Source organism: Podarcis erhardii (assembly GCF_964252035.2).
Source record: "Podarcis erhardii genome assembly, chromosome: 15".
Lineage (NCBI taxonomy): Eukaryota > Metazoa > Chordata > Lepidosauria > Squamata > Lacertidae > Podarcis > Podarcis erhardii.
The window spans coordinates 19,978,776-19,997,040 of NC_138505.1; the positions used below are offsets into that span (position 1 = coordinate 19,978,776).

At 46.2% G+C, this 18,265-nt stretch overlaps 1 protein-coding gene across 4 annotated transcripts in view; it reads left to right on the plus strand.

The window, feature by feature from the left end:
* The window catches only part of NOS1 (nitric oxide synthase 1), a gene marked incomplete at its 3' end in the record, with an annotated part of 183,658 nt that overhangs the window by 94,282 nt on the left and 71,111 nt on the right, over positions 1–18,265 (plus strand). For all 4 annotated transcript variants that reach the window (XM_081841709.1, XM_081841710.1, XM_081841708.1 and 1 more), the window contains exon 2: positions 12,559–13,645. In XM_081841709.1, coding sequence (XP_081697835.1) covers positions 12,906–13,645 — 740 coding nt within the window. In that variant the 5' untranslated portion in view covers positions 12,559–12,905. The remainder of the gene's footprint in view (positions 1–12,558; positions 13,646–18,265) is intronic.

Consider the following 18,265-nt stretch of genomic DNA (forward strand, 5'->3'; position numbering starts at 1 on the left):
TCCTTGAGTATTGATTCCATGGTTGATGTTACCTTTTGCTTGCCTGGATGAGGGCTAGAGAGGGGTTTGTTTAGAAATTGACCTGCTGTACAAAGGTTAACAATTCAATGTGTTCCTCTGCCCCCTCTTGCCTCTTCTCTGGCCCCACCTACCGCTCCCATGTGGGTCCCAGATGGTTGCACAAGAAGATGCAATGTCTGGAGCAACAGGGCCACGGAATTGTGGATATCAGTTTGTAGGGAAAGCCTCACATTTTGCAGTGCCCCACAAAGTGAGTCATTGATAACATGAAACACAAAATGCTGCCAAGGTGAGGTGAGGTGGGGAATAAACCCCAGCAAAACTTTGGCACAGGTTTGGAGAGGATCCCAGATTTGGGTGTTCATACTTAATGGGCCCATGAGATGTCAATCAGCCAGAGGTCTGGTTGAAGAGGAGTGTTTTCCAGCTGGCGCCTAAAGATATGTAATGAAGCCACAGCAGAAAAGGCCCCTTCCATAGCTGTCAACGTTTCCCTTTTTTAAAGGGAAATTCCCTTATTCCGAATAGGATTCCTTGCAAGAAAAGGGGGAAGTTGACAGCTATAGCCCCTTCTCGTGTTGCCACCCTCAAGATCTCTAGTGGAGAAGGCACATGAATAAGGGCCTCACAGGATTATTGTAGATTCTGGGTCAGTTTATATGGGGAGAGGCAGTCCTTGAGGTATTGCGGCCTTGAGCTGTTTAAGAATTTATAAGTCAAAACCAACACTTTGAATTGGGCCCAGAAACTAATTGGTAGCCAGGCCAGCCAGTTGGACCAAGATTGGTCTAATATACTCAAATTGTCTTGCCCTGATGAGCAATCTGACTGCCAAATTCTGCACCAGCTGAAGTTTCTGAACCGACTTCAGAGGCAGCCCTTCACATTCACTAGGACTTCTTGCACACCATGCATTTAATGCACAGCTTCTTGCCCAAAGAATCCTGGGAATGGTAGTTTACTCCCACAGAACTACAATTCCCAGTACCCTTACAAGCGACCGTTCCTAATTTTCTTTGGGGAAGGCAGAAATATGTGCAGCTAAGCTCTGACAAGTTTCCATTCCCAGAGCCTGAATCTCCCAAGCTCTGACAAGTTTCCATTCCCAGAGCTTGAATCTCCCCGCCTTTAAGGAAACTCTGGCCCATTTAATGAGCAATCTCTCAAACAGAGGTTGCCAGACACTATATTGCATTACCTCCCCACCCCCACCCCCTGCTAGTAGTTTATGTGACACTTGTCCAGCAGATCAGTCTCTCAGGCCTGGGAACAACCTGTTCAGCTGCGGTATGTGGAATCCAGTTGGTTGATTATGCCAAAGCAATGGGTAGCCTGGTTTTGAAAGCTCCCTTGCTGTGAACTTCAGAGACTCTCGCCTTCTGTTCTTGAGCGCCTTAGTTTACTCTTCTCTAAAATGGGTCCATAATGTCAAAGGGGGTTCTGCACCACCAAACTCGGTCTGCCGTTATACAGCCCTCACCTGCCTGCCTTCTTGCTTGCATCCAGTCGAGGGGGCGGCCCTGGTTGCCAGCTTCCACCTCCGTAGTCTCAGTGTATGATTTAACAGGGAGGCAGATAGGGGACAAAATTAGAACTACTGTAGTTGAATCTGCCTGTCATCAACCAGTCCCAATGGGCACCACCCACCACTGCCCAGAATACTTGATTCCATCATCTTTGTTGACTTTCTGTATATTTCGCTTTGCAGTATTGGCTTTGCAAGGTCCAGAAATACGACCATATCACTCTGGAGTAGGGATGTTGGAGAATTCTATCCGAAATGGAAATTGTTGCAGTGTGCACGTTCAGCTGAGGTCAGGAACAGAAATGACGCAAGCAAATACGAGCACTATTTGCTTTTAATTGCTCCCCCCCCCCCCCAGTTCGCAAAGGTTACATATTCACATTGTTTTCTGCATTGCTTTCGGTGTTTCACTTCCATTGAAATGCATTGATGTTAATTACACAATTGATGGTGCTAGCTTCAGTGGAAGCAGGTTTCAGAAGAAGCTGAAATATAGTGGAAGAGAAGCGGTGCTGTTTGCAGTGTACACAGCACAGGACGGAGATCACTGCCTGGAGCAAATCGACTTATCCTGTCTTGACTTGGGGATAATGTTTACGTTCTAATGCTTGAACCTTGTTTTGTTCTGTAGTGTGCTGGGATCACCTTTTTTATTTTTTATTTTTATTTTTTTGCTAAGCAGTTGTCCTCGCAGTAGGTTTTGAATGGTTCCCATCTTCCAGCCTCTGACCCCAAGCAGAGAAGGGGCGGCACAGATTTCTCTACAATTCTCTGATTCTATGTTTCCGTTGCAGAAGGATCTAGGGCTGTGTATGCAACTCTTCTCCCTCTTTCCAATGTTCAGGTTGTGGGTGCCAATGATCTACAGTAGTGTAGATAATTCGCAAATGCAAATTCGGAAGTGCAGAGTCCCTTTGTGATAGTCACAGCCACACCCCTTCTAAGATAATTGTATAATCTTAGAAGGTTGCATAATCTGATAAACAACAACAATAATTACGGAGGTATTGCAACAATCAATGCAGATCTCTGCATGTTGCCTTTCAGCGAGATCTATTTTCCCTTTTTAACATAAATTGCTTTTTTTATTGAGATTTTCTCAGACAATTAAGGAATAGATACTAACAAACACAACAAATCTTGACTGTATTCCTTGGACTAAGTTCACTGTCGAGATCTACTCTATTCTGGGCACGTTCACGGGCAAATGATTTGGAGTGTTGTAATACCTTATTTCAAAGTGACTGAAGTTATGTTTTTCTTGAAGTTTCATTGTGCGTAACAGCTTTCAGACCGTTCTCTCGACACTGAAGCACCTTGTTTTCAGTGTTCCTAAATGCTTAGCTGTAGAGTGTACAGAACAACTCCTCCTCTGTATCCTTCCTGTGTACCTTCTTAAGCATGACCCCAGGAGCCAATCCTCAGTAGCTGACTCATCTCCTTTCACACTGATTGGCTCTGATCAGCACCCAAGGTGCATGCATTCAGCTGGAGGCTGAGATAGTTGACCTTAGAAGGTCTCTTTCCATATCTGTGAATCTGTCTAAATAAGCCACAGTGCTGTAAAACCTTTTCTAGGGACAACCAAAATGTCATGAGCAAGCTTTCCAAAACTCATCAGGCAAGATGTTGAACAGGGAGGGGAAAGCGGGGGTAGAGTAAGAAATGATGACTTAATTCCAAGCCTGCAGTTCTTAAGACGGAATGCAGGAGGCAACCTGCAATGCAGACCTAATTGGATTAATCTCGCTGCGTGCGAGACAGATATTCAGCGAGACTTCAAGACAGCTAGGATAAAAAAGAAAAGCAATAACAATTGTCACTCGTACGCATTTCTGATTCCACCAGACAAAAGAAAAGGCAATAGCGATCGTCATTCATACGCATTCCTGATTCCGGAGCAGAAAAACCACAAAACAATAATATCAGCATCCACACACCTTCCAGATTCCACCCAGACAAAAAAACAAAATCCTGTGCCGCCTAGTGGTGAAATTAAATAATGACATTATCCGCAGGAAGCCAAAGTGGGTGGAATTGCCAGGTCCACTGTAGGCACGTACCATCAGATTCCACAGGGTAACTCAGTGACAGCAGGATTAGCACCACCATAAGAACATCAGAGGAGCTGGCTGGATCAGGCCAGTGGCCCATCTGGTCCAGCATCCTCCTCTCACAGTGGCCAACCTCTGGGAAACTTGCAAGCAGGACCTGAACACAAGAACATCCTCCACTCCTGCGGTTTCCATCAACTGGAAACATTGCTGCCTCCAACCTTGGAGGCAGAGCCTAGAGTAGCCATGGATAGCCTTGTCCTCCATGAATTTATCCAGCCTTCTTTAAAGCCTGGGGTGGGCAGAATTCTGACAGCCACCTACGGGAAGGAGCTGTAGCCCAGTGGTTAGAGCATTTGCTTTGCATACTGAAGGTTCAAGGTTCCATCCCCAATGGCCTCTCCAGTTAGGGCTGGGAGAGTCTCCCCACCTAAAATCCCAGAGAGTCACTGCCAGTCAGTGTAGCCACTAGACTAGACTAGGGAGCTTCCTGTGTTCCAAAATGACAGATCAAGTTTTTCACTGCTCCATCCTTGTTTTGCCTCCTGCTCCAGCCCCTTTTACAGTGTTGCAGTTCTTTCTGGAAGCTGTCAGCAGTTTTTTATGGGTGTGGGTGAACTCCTGGCTGCTTCTTCTTTCATATGTAAATAGAGGCATCACCATCAAAGCAGTCAGATGGCTGTCTTTCTCCCTTTCAGGCTTCGTTTTTGCATACTTTTGCAACCAACGCCAGGAAAGGTGTTCAGGATATTGTTCTAACGGGTTATTCAGTTACGTCTTCCATATGCCATCTAGCCAATGACCAGATCTGCCCCCAGGTGGACAAGGTAGCCCAGGGGTCAGCAACCTTTTTCAGCCGCGGGCCGGTCAACTGTCCCTCAGACCATGTGGTGGGCCGGACTATATTCTGAAGAAAAAAAAAATGAATGAATTCCTATGCCCCACAAATAACCCAGAGATGCATTTTAAATAAAACCACACTTTCTACTCATGCGAAAACACCAGGCAGACCCCACAAATAACCCAGAGATGCATTTTAAATAAAAGGGCACATTCTACTCATGTAAAAACACGCTGATTCCCGGACCGTCCACGGGCCAGATTAAGAAAGTGATTGGGCCGCATCCGGCCCCTGGGCCTTAAGTTGCCTACCCCTGGGGTAGCCAGTTCAGCTGAAGAAAGTCCTTTGTTGTTGTTGTTGTTTAGTCGTTTAGTCGTGTCCGACTCTTCGTGACCCCATGGACCAGAGCACGCCAGGCACTTCTGTCTTCTACTGCCTCCCACAGTTTGGTCAAACTCATACTGGTAGCTTCGAAAACACCATCCAACCATCTCATCCTCTGTCGTCCCCTTCTCCTTGTGCCCTTCATCTTTCCCAACATCAGGGTCTTTTCCAGGGAGTCTTCTCTTCTCATGAGGTGGCCAAAGTATTGGAGCCTCAGCTTCACAATCTGTCCTTCCAGTGAGCACTCAGGGCTGATTTCCTTAATGGATAGGTTTGATCTTCTTGCAGTCCATGGGACTCTCAAGAGTCTCCTCCAGCACCATACTTCAAAAGCATCAATTCTTCGGCAATCAGCCTTCTTTATGGTCCTGCCTGCCCCCAAACCACTGGAAGCAAGAAGAATAGCAGATCAGTTGGCAGAGCACCTTTTGTTTACATGCTGGAATGGTCCCTGTTTCCATCCCTGGCACCTCCAGGTGAGGGTGGGAGAGCCTTATTCCCCATGGTTTTGTCTAATCCCTCTTCTATAGCCACACAAGGAAGTTACTGTCTCCTGCAGGACTGAGTTCCATATGTGATGCAGGAATAACTTTCTTTTGTCTGTCCTGAATCTTCCAACACTCCGTTTTGCTGCATGGTCCTGGGTTCTGTGAGGGGGCTGGAGAACTTCCCTCTATTCACTTTCTCCATCATGCCTAGGGGAAGGGTGAGCGATCCAAGAATCACCTTTAGAAACTGGGCAACGCTTTCCTGAAACAATGTTAAGGGGAGATAGAATCTTTCAAGGTAATGTGGGATTTTGTTCTGCTTTTGCAAAGCATCTATTTTGTGCCAGCTTTTTTACCTTGATGATGTGCTTTTCTTTCTTCTTTCTAAAATAATGCAATAAAGTAGTGCTTAGCCAAACTAGTCATTAATTTAACTCTTGGCATTAGCATCCAGCAGCTGCCAAATCAGACTGGTTTTGGGGTGTTTTTTAATGCACTTAAGGCTACGTCCCTGTAACTTGACCTGACATGGTTGGCAAAGTCAGGGTTGGCTCCCTGTTTCTGAATGGCACAATTCAATGAAAAGCTATTTACTGGAACTCAGGTGTTTGTGTGTTGCTGTTGTTTTTCAATAATGAGATTCTTGTATTATGGCAGAAGGAGAGGAGAGAGAAAATTCCCATCTGCTTTCTCCAACTTGCGCATAATTTTACGACTGCGGACATTGTGCCCTTATACAGCATCAAAAATTGACCTCTAGTTTTTGTGCCTTATGTACATTCTTAATTCCATTGTTGTTCCCTGATGCATTCACTTTTGGGGGGCGGTGTCACAGCTGGAAGTCACATGGTCTTGACCCAGCTTACCACACACTGAGAGAATTAGGCTTGCAGGCAATGTCTTTTTTTGTATGAAGGCCCCCACATACTAGAATAAATGCGACTTAACTTCAAGCAAGGCAGGAAACAAACTGCCTCTACAGAAAGAGGAGGAACTCACATCTGGAAAGATGGTGTTTTCTGCCTCTTCAAGAGAGTGACGGTAGACAACACCCACCAGAGGGCACCCTAGTTGCCCCCTCAGGACTACTGTTCTGGTGGGTACCAATGGTACTAATAATAATCATAGAATCGTAGAGTTGGAAGGGACTATGAGGGTCATCTGGCCCAACTCTCCTGCAACGAAGTACCTTCTGGTACTTCTGAAAGTTCTTCTTTGTGTGGCACATAGTTAAACTATGGAACTTGTTTCCACTTGAGGCAGTGATGGCCACCAACCTGAACTGTCTATCAAAAACTTCACTCTTGTGGTTTATCACCACAACAGCTACTCACTTTGGGTTTTAGTAAAGCAAACAGTCTAATTTGTCAGGGCCTAAATGATATTGAGCGTCAGAACAACTTAGCCGCAATAAGGAAATTTTGCCCATGGTATGACTGTTTTCCATCTTCCCATTTTGACTCTCTGGCACCCTATCTGCATAACCTAGCAATTCTAAAATAGAGACGCGCTTTTACTCTTGCAAGATTGAATGTATTGCCCTCGGCTGTACTTGAGGGACGATTCCAACAGATTCCACACGAAAAACGCTTCTGTCCCTGTGGAGATGGCAGTACCGAATCAGTGGCGCATGCCCTTATGGCTTGCACTCTTTATAAAGACTTGAAGAATGAGATTATCACCCCTCTTTTATTGTCCATTCTAGGTCACCCAACCACTGCCTCAGTATCCTTTCTCTTGGCAGATCAAAATGAGCAGGTGACAGCAAAGGCTGCAAGGTTTTTAGCTGGGGCAATCAGAATAAGATCCACTATTTGACTATTGATTCAAAACCCTATATTTTATTTTATATAATTGACTTTTTATTTCTATTCTTTGTATATCATATTGTTGTTTTATTGCTATGGTTGATGGCTGACGCAAATAAAGATTCATTCATTCATTCACCCTCGAACAGGATTCCAGCACAAGAGCCCGCTCCCCTCCTGTGGTTTTCAGCAACTGATATTCAAAAGCATTTCTGGCAGTGAAGGCAGAGCCAAACCATCATGGATAATAGGCATTGATAGCCTTGCCCTCTGTGAATTTGTCCGGTCCTCTTTTAAAGTCATCTAGTTGGCTTCGTGTGAGTTTAACTATGCATTGCATTAAGAAAGTTCTCTCTTTTATCTGCCCTGAATCTTCCAATATTCAGCTTCAGGTTCCAGCACTGTGGGAGAGAGTCTCATTGACGTCCCTTCTCATTCATGAGGTCCTGAGGATAGAACCTAATACAGTTGTACCTTGGAGGTCAAACGGAATCTGTCCGTTCAACTTCCAAAACCAAAGTGCAGCTTCTGATTGGCTGCAGGTGGTTCCGGCAGCCAGTCGGAAGCCATGGAAGCCCCATTGGACATTCGGCTTCCAAAAATAGTTTGTAAACCGGAACACTCACTTCCGGATTTGTGGTGTTCGGGAGCCAAAATGTTCAAGAACCAAGCTGTTTGAAAAGCAAGGTACAACTGTAAAGGATTCTTGTTGCTGAACTAGTCCTGCATGTGTCTTTGTAAGACAAAAATGGTCTTAACTGACCACTTAAGTGTCCTCATCAACATCCCAAAAGAATGAGTCAGGTTGCAAGAGCTGCCACTAAGTGATGGGTCCCTCCAGGTTAGTGGTGGGGCCTTTCCTCCACCCTCCCTCACCCGGCCTGCTAGGTAGCAGAACAAAAACCATTGGGGTATAGCTGAGCTGAGCTGCAAGCAAGCTGGAAGCTGGAGGCACAGAGATCTGCTTGCTCTGTGCTCGATCCAAAACTGTGCTGAATGAAAAAGCAAGATCTGTTGGGGTTATTAATGCCGTGAGCCTCTCCATCTTATGCTCAGGTTGTACTTATGCGTAAATGAAACCATATGTCCTAAAGGCAACATAGTCCCTGCTGACCTTTATTCCAAGGAAAATGAACCTGGAACCACTGGAGGTTCTTGCTGCTTGGTGTGTGATGATATGAATTTGGGAGCAGGGAGAAAACTCATCTCCGGAAGTGGGACATTAGTACTGTTCCAATGATTGGCAGAAAATGTACAAAGCTGGGAAGCTGGATCATTCTGTGCCCTGGATGGCAGCGAGAGCTCTTCCTTGGGGCTCTGCCCTGGGAGATTTTATTTTTATTTTTTTTATTTTGCTTGGCTGGAAAAGCTTGCGAGGCTCTGATCTCCCTCCTGACATCTCCGCAGAAGGAGGGAGCGAGGGGGAATTTATTGGCAAGCTGACATGTGATGGTTTCTAATGGGGTTGCGTGTCTGGCAAAACAACCTAATGACCGCGGTGTTGACAAGCAGGCTTCTTGATTTGCGGCTGCCTCCCCTCCTGGTCTCCCGCCCCCTTGCGGGCTTTCTTTTTAAGATGGAGCTGCTGGTGGCTGATACCTGCCAGCCCATTAACAGCAGCCCCTGTCAAGGCTGGAAGGCAGGAAGGGAAGACCAAGGGACTCGGAGGCAGGGGAGCTGTTTCTGGAGGGGGGGATCTGGTGACAAATTGGTATACCTCCCTTGTGATAGGTAATGGTGGGGGAGATGCAGGAGTTTGCAAGGGAAATTTAGCCCAGAGGAGAAAAGTAGGCCTAAGCAAGAAAACAAGGAGAACTTTGGGAGCTGGCTTACCTTGAGTCAGTCTGGTCCCCCTGCTGCCCCCCTCTATCCTTTCCCAGTCACCTTCACTTGGGCTCCCTCCCTCTTGTCTGATTAGTTAGTTAGTCTGGGAACTGCTATGTTAAGTGCTAAATATCCTTGCTGTCTACCTAGTGCTGATAGCAGGGTTTCCCACCTCAGCTGGTCAACTGAGAGTCCTCGGAGTTCCTGCACTCTTTTAGAGAGACGCAGCTCTTCTAAGTTGCTCCCCATTTCCCTGAATGGGGAGACGTCTCAGAGGCGCCTCCCTTGCTTACCCATGCCCTCCAAGTGTCCCGATTTTCCAGGGACAGTCCCGGAATTGCAGAAGCCGTCCCAGGTCTGTTTTGATCCCGGGATGCCTTGGTCAAATGCAGGAGAAACTTCCTGACATAGAATAGAATGTCCTATTTTTCATCTGAGAAATGTTGGGAGGGTATTCTTACCCAGGTATAGTCTCCCTTTGCGGCATTTTGTCATTTTTTAGTTGATTGACAGATATACCATCTGAGCGTAGATGGAGGCACAACTCCACCCAGTTGCTTGCTGGAGATGTTGATCACTGGATCAAATCATTGTTGAGTAGATTAAATAGTTTCGATTGGATTTCGAAGGAATGTACAATTAATCGCACCTGTTTCTCCAGATGTTTTTGGACTACAACTCCCATCATCCCTAGCTAACAGGACCAGTGGTCAGGGATGATGGGAATTGTTGTTCCAAAACAGCTGGAGGGCCAAGTTTGGCCATCACTGTAGCAGGTCCTGCAAACCGCTATTATGAATAATGTTGTTTACAGGGTAGCGGGCACTGGGGGTGAGTTTATGGAACCAGGGGGACAGACACCTAAAAAGTTGGGGAAACACTGGCTTAAGCACTCCCGCAGACTGCTAAATCCAACATCCTGCACCAGATCTTTAGAGAAGGAGGCAGCCCCCAGCCCCAATTTGCAGTCCAAAATCTCTGCCTTCATCGCTTTCTCTGCAGTTCAATGTAGCTCGAACTACAGTTTGCTTTGGTAGATTGCAACATCCTAGACAGGGACGGAGAACTTGTCCACCACCACCACTAGCTTTGGGGTATTTCCAGAGCTCCCTGGAAAGAGGGATTGATTGTTAAACCACTTTGTAGGTCTGTGAAGGGAACAAGGCTCTCCTAACAATCCTCAGCATCTCAGCTGCCATGATTTTTCTGGAGGGAAGCGTTTAAAGCAGTAACATGCCACTTTAAACAGATATGGCTTCTTCCTCTTCTTCCTCTCTTTTCCAGAAAAGAGATCTGCCATCTTTTTTTCTTTTCTTTTCTTTTTTGGGAAAAAGAGAGACAGAGGGGAAAAAGAAGACGCCATGACTGTTTAGAGTGATATGATACTGCTTTAAATGTATACCTGTCAAGTGCCCCGGAAAAGCGGGACATCCTGTTTTTCTCTTGTGAGATCTCAGCGGCCATTTTGGGTGCCGCTCTCATGTTGTGCTCTCACCCTGGAGATAGCACTTTTTGGGAGCTGCGATCTTGCCCTCCCAAAAGTGCTTTGGGGGGGCATGAGCACAGTGTAGGTCACGTGACTCGCCCGGAGAGCATTCTGGAAGATGTACATCCTGCTTTTTGCATCAGAAAGAGTTGGAAGATATTTAAATGTGCAGTGCAGACAGAGCCTGACAGAAAGATTCTTTGTGATTCCAAGTGGTTCGGGTTTAGTCTTCATTTCCACTGTGTCTCCAACCCTGTTTCCATTTAAAGGAAAGCAACTTTATTACCAGGCTTTCTCTTAGCTTTTTAACCCATATTGCCAAGCCTGCTCCAAGAGGATGGCTGATGGATAGTACACATGCTGTACACAGGGAAACAGCTAGGCAGGGGCTATCACTGACTGCTTCTTCTCCCCCAGCATCTAATGCCTGAGTCAGCTGCCTCACTCTGCCTAACAGCAGGGCCTGTTTACACCAAGGCCATTCATTCCCCACCCCTCAGTTCAAAACATGAACATGAACCCATTTTACTGACGTAAAGACTGAGGCTGAGAGTTCTCTTCCACTTCTGTCACCTGAGAGTGCAGGGATGGATGCGGGAACTGAACTCCTTCCGCACAGAGATGCAGATTTGTGTTTCCCCCATCTTTTCTCTCTTTCACCCAGAGCTGTGAAAAGAGCTTTTGAGCCTCTTCTCTCTCCTAAATGTCATGACAAATCCAATTCTGCAAATCTGCACCATTTGACAACTTCAATGGCTTTGCCCATCCGCCCACTTTCGAGGCTTCTCCCTCCACCCCCCCTCAAAATAAAATCCCTTTTTTATTATTTATAATGAGCTGGCGGAATCAATGAAATCGGTGACAGCTGCAAAGATGTTACACTTCATTGTTTCTGTTGTCATTCACTTTGGCGGGATCTTTAGAAGAGAAGGATCAGAGAAGAGGATTGACTCCCAGGAAGCGTCAAAAGGCGGGGGTGGGGGAGAATTGTAAATCCACCTGCTGCTAAGCTTACCACACACAGCGCAGAGCCCCCACCCCACCCTGAAATGGAGAACTACATCTTCTATCAGCCTCAGCAGGGGAGAACCTTGGGGTCTTAAATTTCAGCCTGTTTCCCCATAGCTTCACTTTTCGCAGTGAGGGAACCACCAGAAGGGCCTCGGAGCTGGACCTCAGTGTCCGGGCTGAACGAGGGGGTGGAGATGCTCCTTCAGGTATACTGGGCCGAGGCCTTTAGGGCTTTAAAGGTCAGCACCAACACTTTGAATTGTGCTTGGAAACATACTGGGAGCCAATGTAGATCCTTTAGGACCGGTGTTCTATGGTCCTGGCGGCCAAGTCCCCAGCTGAGCTGCTACATTCTGCATTGGTTGTAGTTTTTGAGTGACCTTCAAAGGAAGCCCCACGCAGAGAGCCTTGCAGTAGTCTAAGCAGGAGATAACCACATCTGAAGCTTGCAGATATTTAACAGAGCCAGTGCTTTGTTCTATCCAGCGTGATACCTTTATTTTTTTAAACACACACACACACACACACACACACACACACACACACACACACAGCTTTATTGCAGTCCATAGACCCCAAAATACACAGTACAGTCAAACCTCATGTACACATAATATATACCAACAGTTATTATGGTGTAAGATTGACCTTGCTAGCCTGGCTTTAGCCTGTACATACCGATTTCTGATTTTTACAGCCTCCAAGAGGAATTTTGCTACAGCCAGTTTAAGAGCATCAACCTTATCCTCAAGGACAGTGGTGGCCAAACTTGGCCCTCCGGCTGTTTTTGGACTACAACTCCCATCATCCCTAGCTAGCAGGACCAGTGGTCAGGGATGATGGGAATTCTAGTCCCAAAACAGCTGGAGGGCCAAGTTTGGCCACCACTGCTCAAGGAGAACCTCAACATGGAAAGTGTCATCAATTTCAGGTTGTTCTGTTAATATTTGGTTGATTTGATGCCATCTGACCTGTTAATACAGACTGCAGTGTAATTAAATGTGTTTTGTACATTCAACATCCTGAGAGCGTGGGCACAGCCCATCTTGGTATGGGACACCAGCCAATCTTCCCTTATTGTTCTTTCCTTTCCCTCCTCCCTTTCCTGCTTTGTAGGTAAGGAAGATGTAAAGCAGACCTCCAACCCAAGTCCCCAGCAGTGTGTTCAGCAAGCCCCATATTTTCAGCCGGGCAATGCCTGGCTCTGTTCACATGTTCCACAGAGGTCTGCTCGCTTCTTTGTATTCCAAGGCTGGGGGACCTGGTGCTACATCAGAACTGACATCCAGCAACTGATGTCTTGCAGAGGCATTCTGGTCATTCGAGGTCTGGAGAATCGGGAACCTTCAGGTGAATAGAGGAACCGCCTTTCTTTCCCTTCTCCCTCCAGAGGCTGCAAGCCAGCCAGGACAGGGCCTGCGTGCACCGCCAGATCCCCATTCAGAGAAGACCCGAGGACTACAATGGAAGAGAATGTGTTCAGTGTACAGCAGATTCAACCCAATGTCATTTCCGTGAAACTCTTCAAGCGCAAGGTTGGGGGTCTCGGGTTCCTGGTGAAGGAGCGTGTCAGCAAGCCACCGGTGATCATCTCTGACCTGATCCGAGGAGGGGCGGCTGAGCAAAGTGGCCTTATCCAGACCGGGGACATCATCCTCGCCGTGAATGGGCGCCCCCTGGTGGACATGAACTATGACACCGCTCTGGAGGTCCTGAGGAGCATCGCCTCCGAAACCCACGTCGTCCTCATCTTGAGAGGCCCAGAGGGCTTCACTACTCACCTGGAGACGACCTTCACCGGGGACGGGACGCCCAAGACCGTTCGAGTCACCAGGCCCCTGTGCACCACCTCCCCGTCCGTGGTTGACCTCCCGGCCAGCCTCGGGATCCACACCAAAGATCAGCGGCAAGGAGGTGACCATACAATGGGGGGCTCTGTCAGCTCTCGGTGTACCCGGGAGAACGGGCAGGGGGATGAGTCCCTGGTGCATGTCAATGGGGTGATCGCTGGGTCCGTCCCCAGGGACTCTCTGAAAGGGAGCGGGGACGTTTCTGACCGTTGCCTCAACGGCAGTGTGGAGAACAGCGAACTGTTGAAAGAGATCGAGCCGGTCTTGGACCTCCTGAAGAGCAACAGCAAGGAGCTCAACGGAGATGCGCAGCCCAGGATGGTCACAAGAGACGCAGAGGTCCAGGTGGATGGGTAGGTCCCTTAGCTGTGCACGTCTGGTGATGTGATATGCAGAGAGCCATTGTGGTGTAATGGTTAGAGTGGTGGGCTAGGGCCTGGAAGACCAGGGTTCGAATCCCCACTCAGCCATGAAGCTCACTGGGTGACCTTGGAGATCTCTCAGCCTAACAACCTACCTCACAGGGTTGTTGTGGTGATGAAATTGGGAGGTGGAGAACCATGTACACCGCACCTTGAGCTCCTTGGAAGAAATGGTGGTATATAAATATAATAAATAAATGTGTCTGTAGGACTTGGTTCCTCAGAAAGAAGCATTGAAAGCAGAAATGATAAGGGCTATCAACTGTTTTATTCATTTTTTTAAATTCTTATTTAGAATTATTTATTAATTTGTCTATATATCTATGTCTATATCTATATATATATATATTCATATCCATATCCATATCATCTATATCTATATCATCTATATCTGGCCTTTCTTCCAAGGAGGTCAAGTTTATTTTCCCCTCTCTCCATTTTATATTCACAACAACTCTGTGAGGTAGGCCACTTTTAGGCTAAGTGACAGTAAGTTGCCAAATTTGCTTCATGGCAGAGTTGGGATTTGAATGCTGGTCTCCCTGAGTTGATTTTTTAATATATATACTGGTATACGTATTAGAAAAGCTGTTTTATGGATTTAAGCTTAGTTTTATCGGAATTAACCATTTCCCTTCTTATTCGAGATTCTTATATCCCGCCCTACATCCAGTTTGGAGCCCAGGGCAAACAGATAAATGACGGTTATAAAACAGTGCATTTTAAAGAAAAATTGTTACTGCCGATATAGATGTATTTTTACCAAACGGCTTCAAAGTTTTTAAATCTGAAATGTGGGGTGCTAATATGGCCAATAAATAAAGCAGAGGTGCTTCAGGGGACCCCTCCAGACCGGGGGGGGGGGCTTTTTGCTGGTGTAATGTACAACATGCCATTGACCCAATAGTAGTGCGCTGGATTTATACTGGACTGTCCGCACATCATTCTGCCTCATTGGTACGTTACTCAGGTTATGTCTCATGAATGCAAGGCAGAGTATACTGGAGAGAATACAACCAGACTGGTACAACATTCAACACCTGGTGGTTCTCCTGTGTCAGGGACTGGACTGAGGAGGAATGGTGGGGAGCGCTGCCCCGCTCCTCCTGAACCTTCCTGAGAAGTGGAAGGCGGTCTTGATTTGCAGCGGTGGTTTGAGGAAGGTCACAGGTGAACAGAAGAGGTGGGAGGTGATGGGAGAAGAGAAGGGGGAGACAGAGACAGATCAGCCAGCTGACACGTGATCACCAGAAAGCATTCCTGATCCCCCTTCTCCCAGAACCCGGCATTGAAAGTGCAAGAGCAAAAGACTCATAGACGATTAACCCCTGACGGCCACCGTAAAGGGAATTGGCGTTGCTAGGGAGGGCAGCCCAGTTGGAGCAACACCATTATTCGGGTGGCTGAACCCTCAATATCTCTCCATGAATCTTGAATAAATACAGTGGTGAGGGTGCCTTGTTTTTCCATTTCCGGCATCCAGTCGTGAGGGAGGGTGACCGGATTCCCAAGTCCGACTTGCTGCATGGTTCAGGAATGGTGGGTCTGAGTGTTTCAGGAGACTACACTAATAATTGTAACAGTAGTAATGATAATGATAATGATGCGCAAACAGTGAACCCGCCCCCCAGGCAGCTGAAACATTGAGTATACATAATTAATAATAACATATTCAAATCAACCATATGCACAATTTTATATACGTTAACGCGCCTCCATCCACAAGGTTTATTTAACTTTTAACATTTTAATTGCCCCAAATTGTTCAAACCTACCCAAATAATTCAATATCTTCTCAAACCAATCCTCCTTTTTCTCACTGACCTTAAACCCTTTCATTCTGTGTACCTTCACAACTAGATATTCTAAAATTATAATATTATTCAGTTTTTCCCTCCATTGGTTCACCCCTAGCTCTTCTGCATTTTTCCAATTACTTGCTATAACCTGTATGGCTGCAGTTACAATCAATTTTACCCATTTACATTCCTCTTTTGTTTTTAACTCAGTGCTACTCAGACTAATAAGAACCATTAATTTAGATATTCCCACCTTCCTACCTACAATTCCCGATATTTCTATACCAACCTGTTTCCAAAATTCATTAACTAACGGACAATCCCACCACATATGACTGTACGTTCCCATCACTGTTTGTGTCTTGGTTGTTGGTAAAAAAATAAAAATCTAAAATTTACATTAAAAAAAAAAGATAATGATGATAATGATAATGCCCCGCCCATCTGGCTGGGTAGCCCCAGCTACTCTGGGTAGCTTCCAGCACATAATGAAAACATAATAAAACGTCAAACATTGCAAACTTCCCGATACAGGGCTGCCTTCAGATGTCTTCTCAAGGTTGTGTGGTTCTTTGTCTCCTTGACATCTGACAGGAGGGCGTTCCACAGGAAGGGTGCCACCACCAACATGGTGAAAAAGATTGCCTGTCCTGACTCTGCTTCTCTCAATATTTGCAGAAAACTCAAATGTACAAAGACCTGGACTTGGTAACTGCTGCCTGGCTAGAGGTAGCGAGCCCATCGCTAGAAGGACTCCACATAGTTCTCATTGCAGGGACAGTGGTCCCAAGTCTGGTCTCTTGAGGCAGCTGAAAGTGAGTGGCGAAAGCAGGAGGGACAAGTTTGTAGTATGTGAGACCCCTTCTTGCGCTGTGTGCTTTTCCATAAATGCTTTTGGTTAGATTTCTTTCTGAGACGCCTGCCCAGCTAAGCAGCCATTGCTAAATTGATGCATTTAGTATGTTTGTGAGATTTCCCTGCTAACATGCAGCAATTGGTTGGGCACTGTATTATGGTTATGTTAAAGCTCTTTTGCATATTTATCATGGGCATAGTCAGGATTTCTGTTGGGGGGGGGGAGGAGGGACAGGACAACTACCTGTCACCATCCTCTGTCTGGCTCTGTCTAGCAGATTTGGAATGGCATTTCTCAACTACGGTTGTTTTAAATTGCTTTCTTTTGACCCCCAAGTGCTCAGAAAAATCTGTCAAAATCTTCAGATATTTGAAAACTAAGAAGTTAAATAATAAAAAAGAACACCAGGGAGTACCTTTCATGCAGTTAACAAGCATATTTTGCAAAATTACAATGAGCACATGTTTTTTCAGCTTATTTTTTAAAAAAATCAAAACTAAAACAAGTTTCTTGGATTTGCTGAAAACCTTTCACAACATCATCCAAGTGACCTCAGTGAGCATTTCGATTTCAAATATTCCAATTATTTCTATTTTTAGTTAATTTTTTTAATTGACTTGATTTAGGGGGGTCAGCTGCCCCCCTGCTCCCCTGGCTACCCCCATTATGTATTGTATGATGTTGTGATGTCATGGATTTTTTATTTAAATATATAAGGTAGGTAAGGAGCCCTGCAGGATCAGGCCAAAGACCCATTGAATCCAGCATCCTTTTCGCACAGTGCCCAACCAGATCCCCAAACGGGGAAACCTGCAAGCTTGAATCCCACAGGGTGGTAAACTGACCTGGGATAGCTCAGACTGTAGAGCACGAGACTCTTAATCTGAGGGTTGTGGGTTTGAGCCCCACATTGGGCAAAAGATTCCTGGACTAGATGACCCTCGTGGTCCCTTCCAACTCTACAATTCTATGAAACTTTCAAGATGCCCCTCTGGCTTCTGCATAATAGTTGCAGGATCATGCTCCTGAATAGCTACACCTTCTGCTTTGCATCTTCCTTTTCTTTGCAGCACTCTATATTTCCTTTGCTGAAGCACGAAAGGGGTCTGTAGTTCGAGGATAGTGACTTCCCTGTTTGCTGGCTCTCTCTTAAAACACACACACACACACACACACACACACACAAAAAAAAACTGTCATTAAAGCAACCATCAGCAAATGGTGCCAATTAATTAATGCTTGCAGCCCTAGTTTCATGGAATTAAAACGAAGTCATCACTTTGACATACCTGAGCGTTCACTAAATTCATTCATTCATAGTTTTTTTTAAATATATATTTCCCCCAACTTGTTAAGATTGTCTCAGGTGCCTGTCTCAGGAAAAAAACACACCACTAAAAAAAGCTGACAGGTTTGGCTTCTTGTCATCTTCCTTCCCCTCTCCCCCCCCCCCGCCCCCACCTTTCATTGTCGTCTTTTCCTCATAAATGAATGGCAAGAAGGAAGTGATCAAAGCTGCTAGGATCGTAATCCCCTCCACACTTCATTCTGGATAAGCAAAGCTACTGAGACTGGATGCAAAGTCCTGGTAATGACTGTGGGCCGTGCTCTCATTCTGCATCCCACCTTCAGGCAGGATTGGGAAGGAGAGAGCGACTTAGAGGGGTGGTCCTACCCCACAGGCCATCAGAAGCCAAATATTCAGCTAAGTATGGGCAGGGCTATTGGGATGCGGGTGGCACTGTGGTATAAACCACAGAGCCTAGGGCTTGCCGATCAGAAGGTCAGCGGTTCAAATCCCCTCGACGGGGTGAGCTCCCGTTGTTCGGTCCCAGCTCCTGCAAACCTAACAGTTCGAAAGCACGCTAGTGCAAGTAGATAAATAGGTACCGCTCT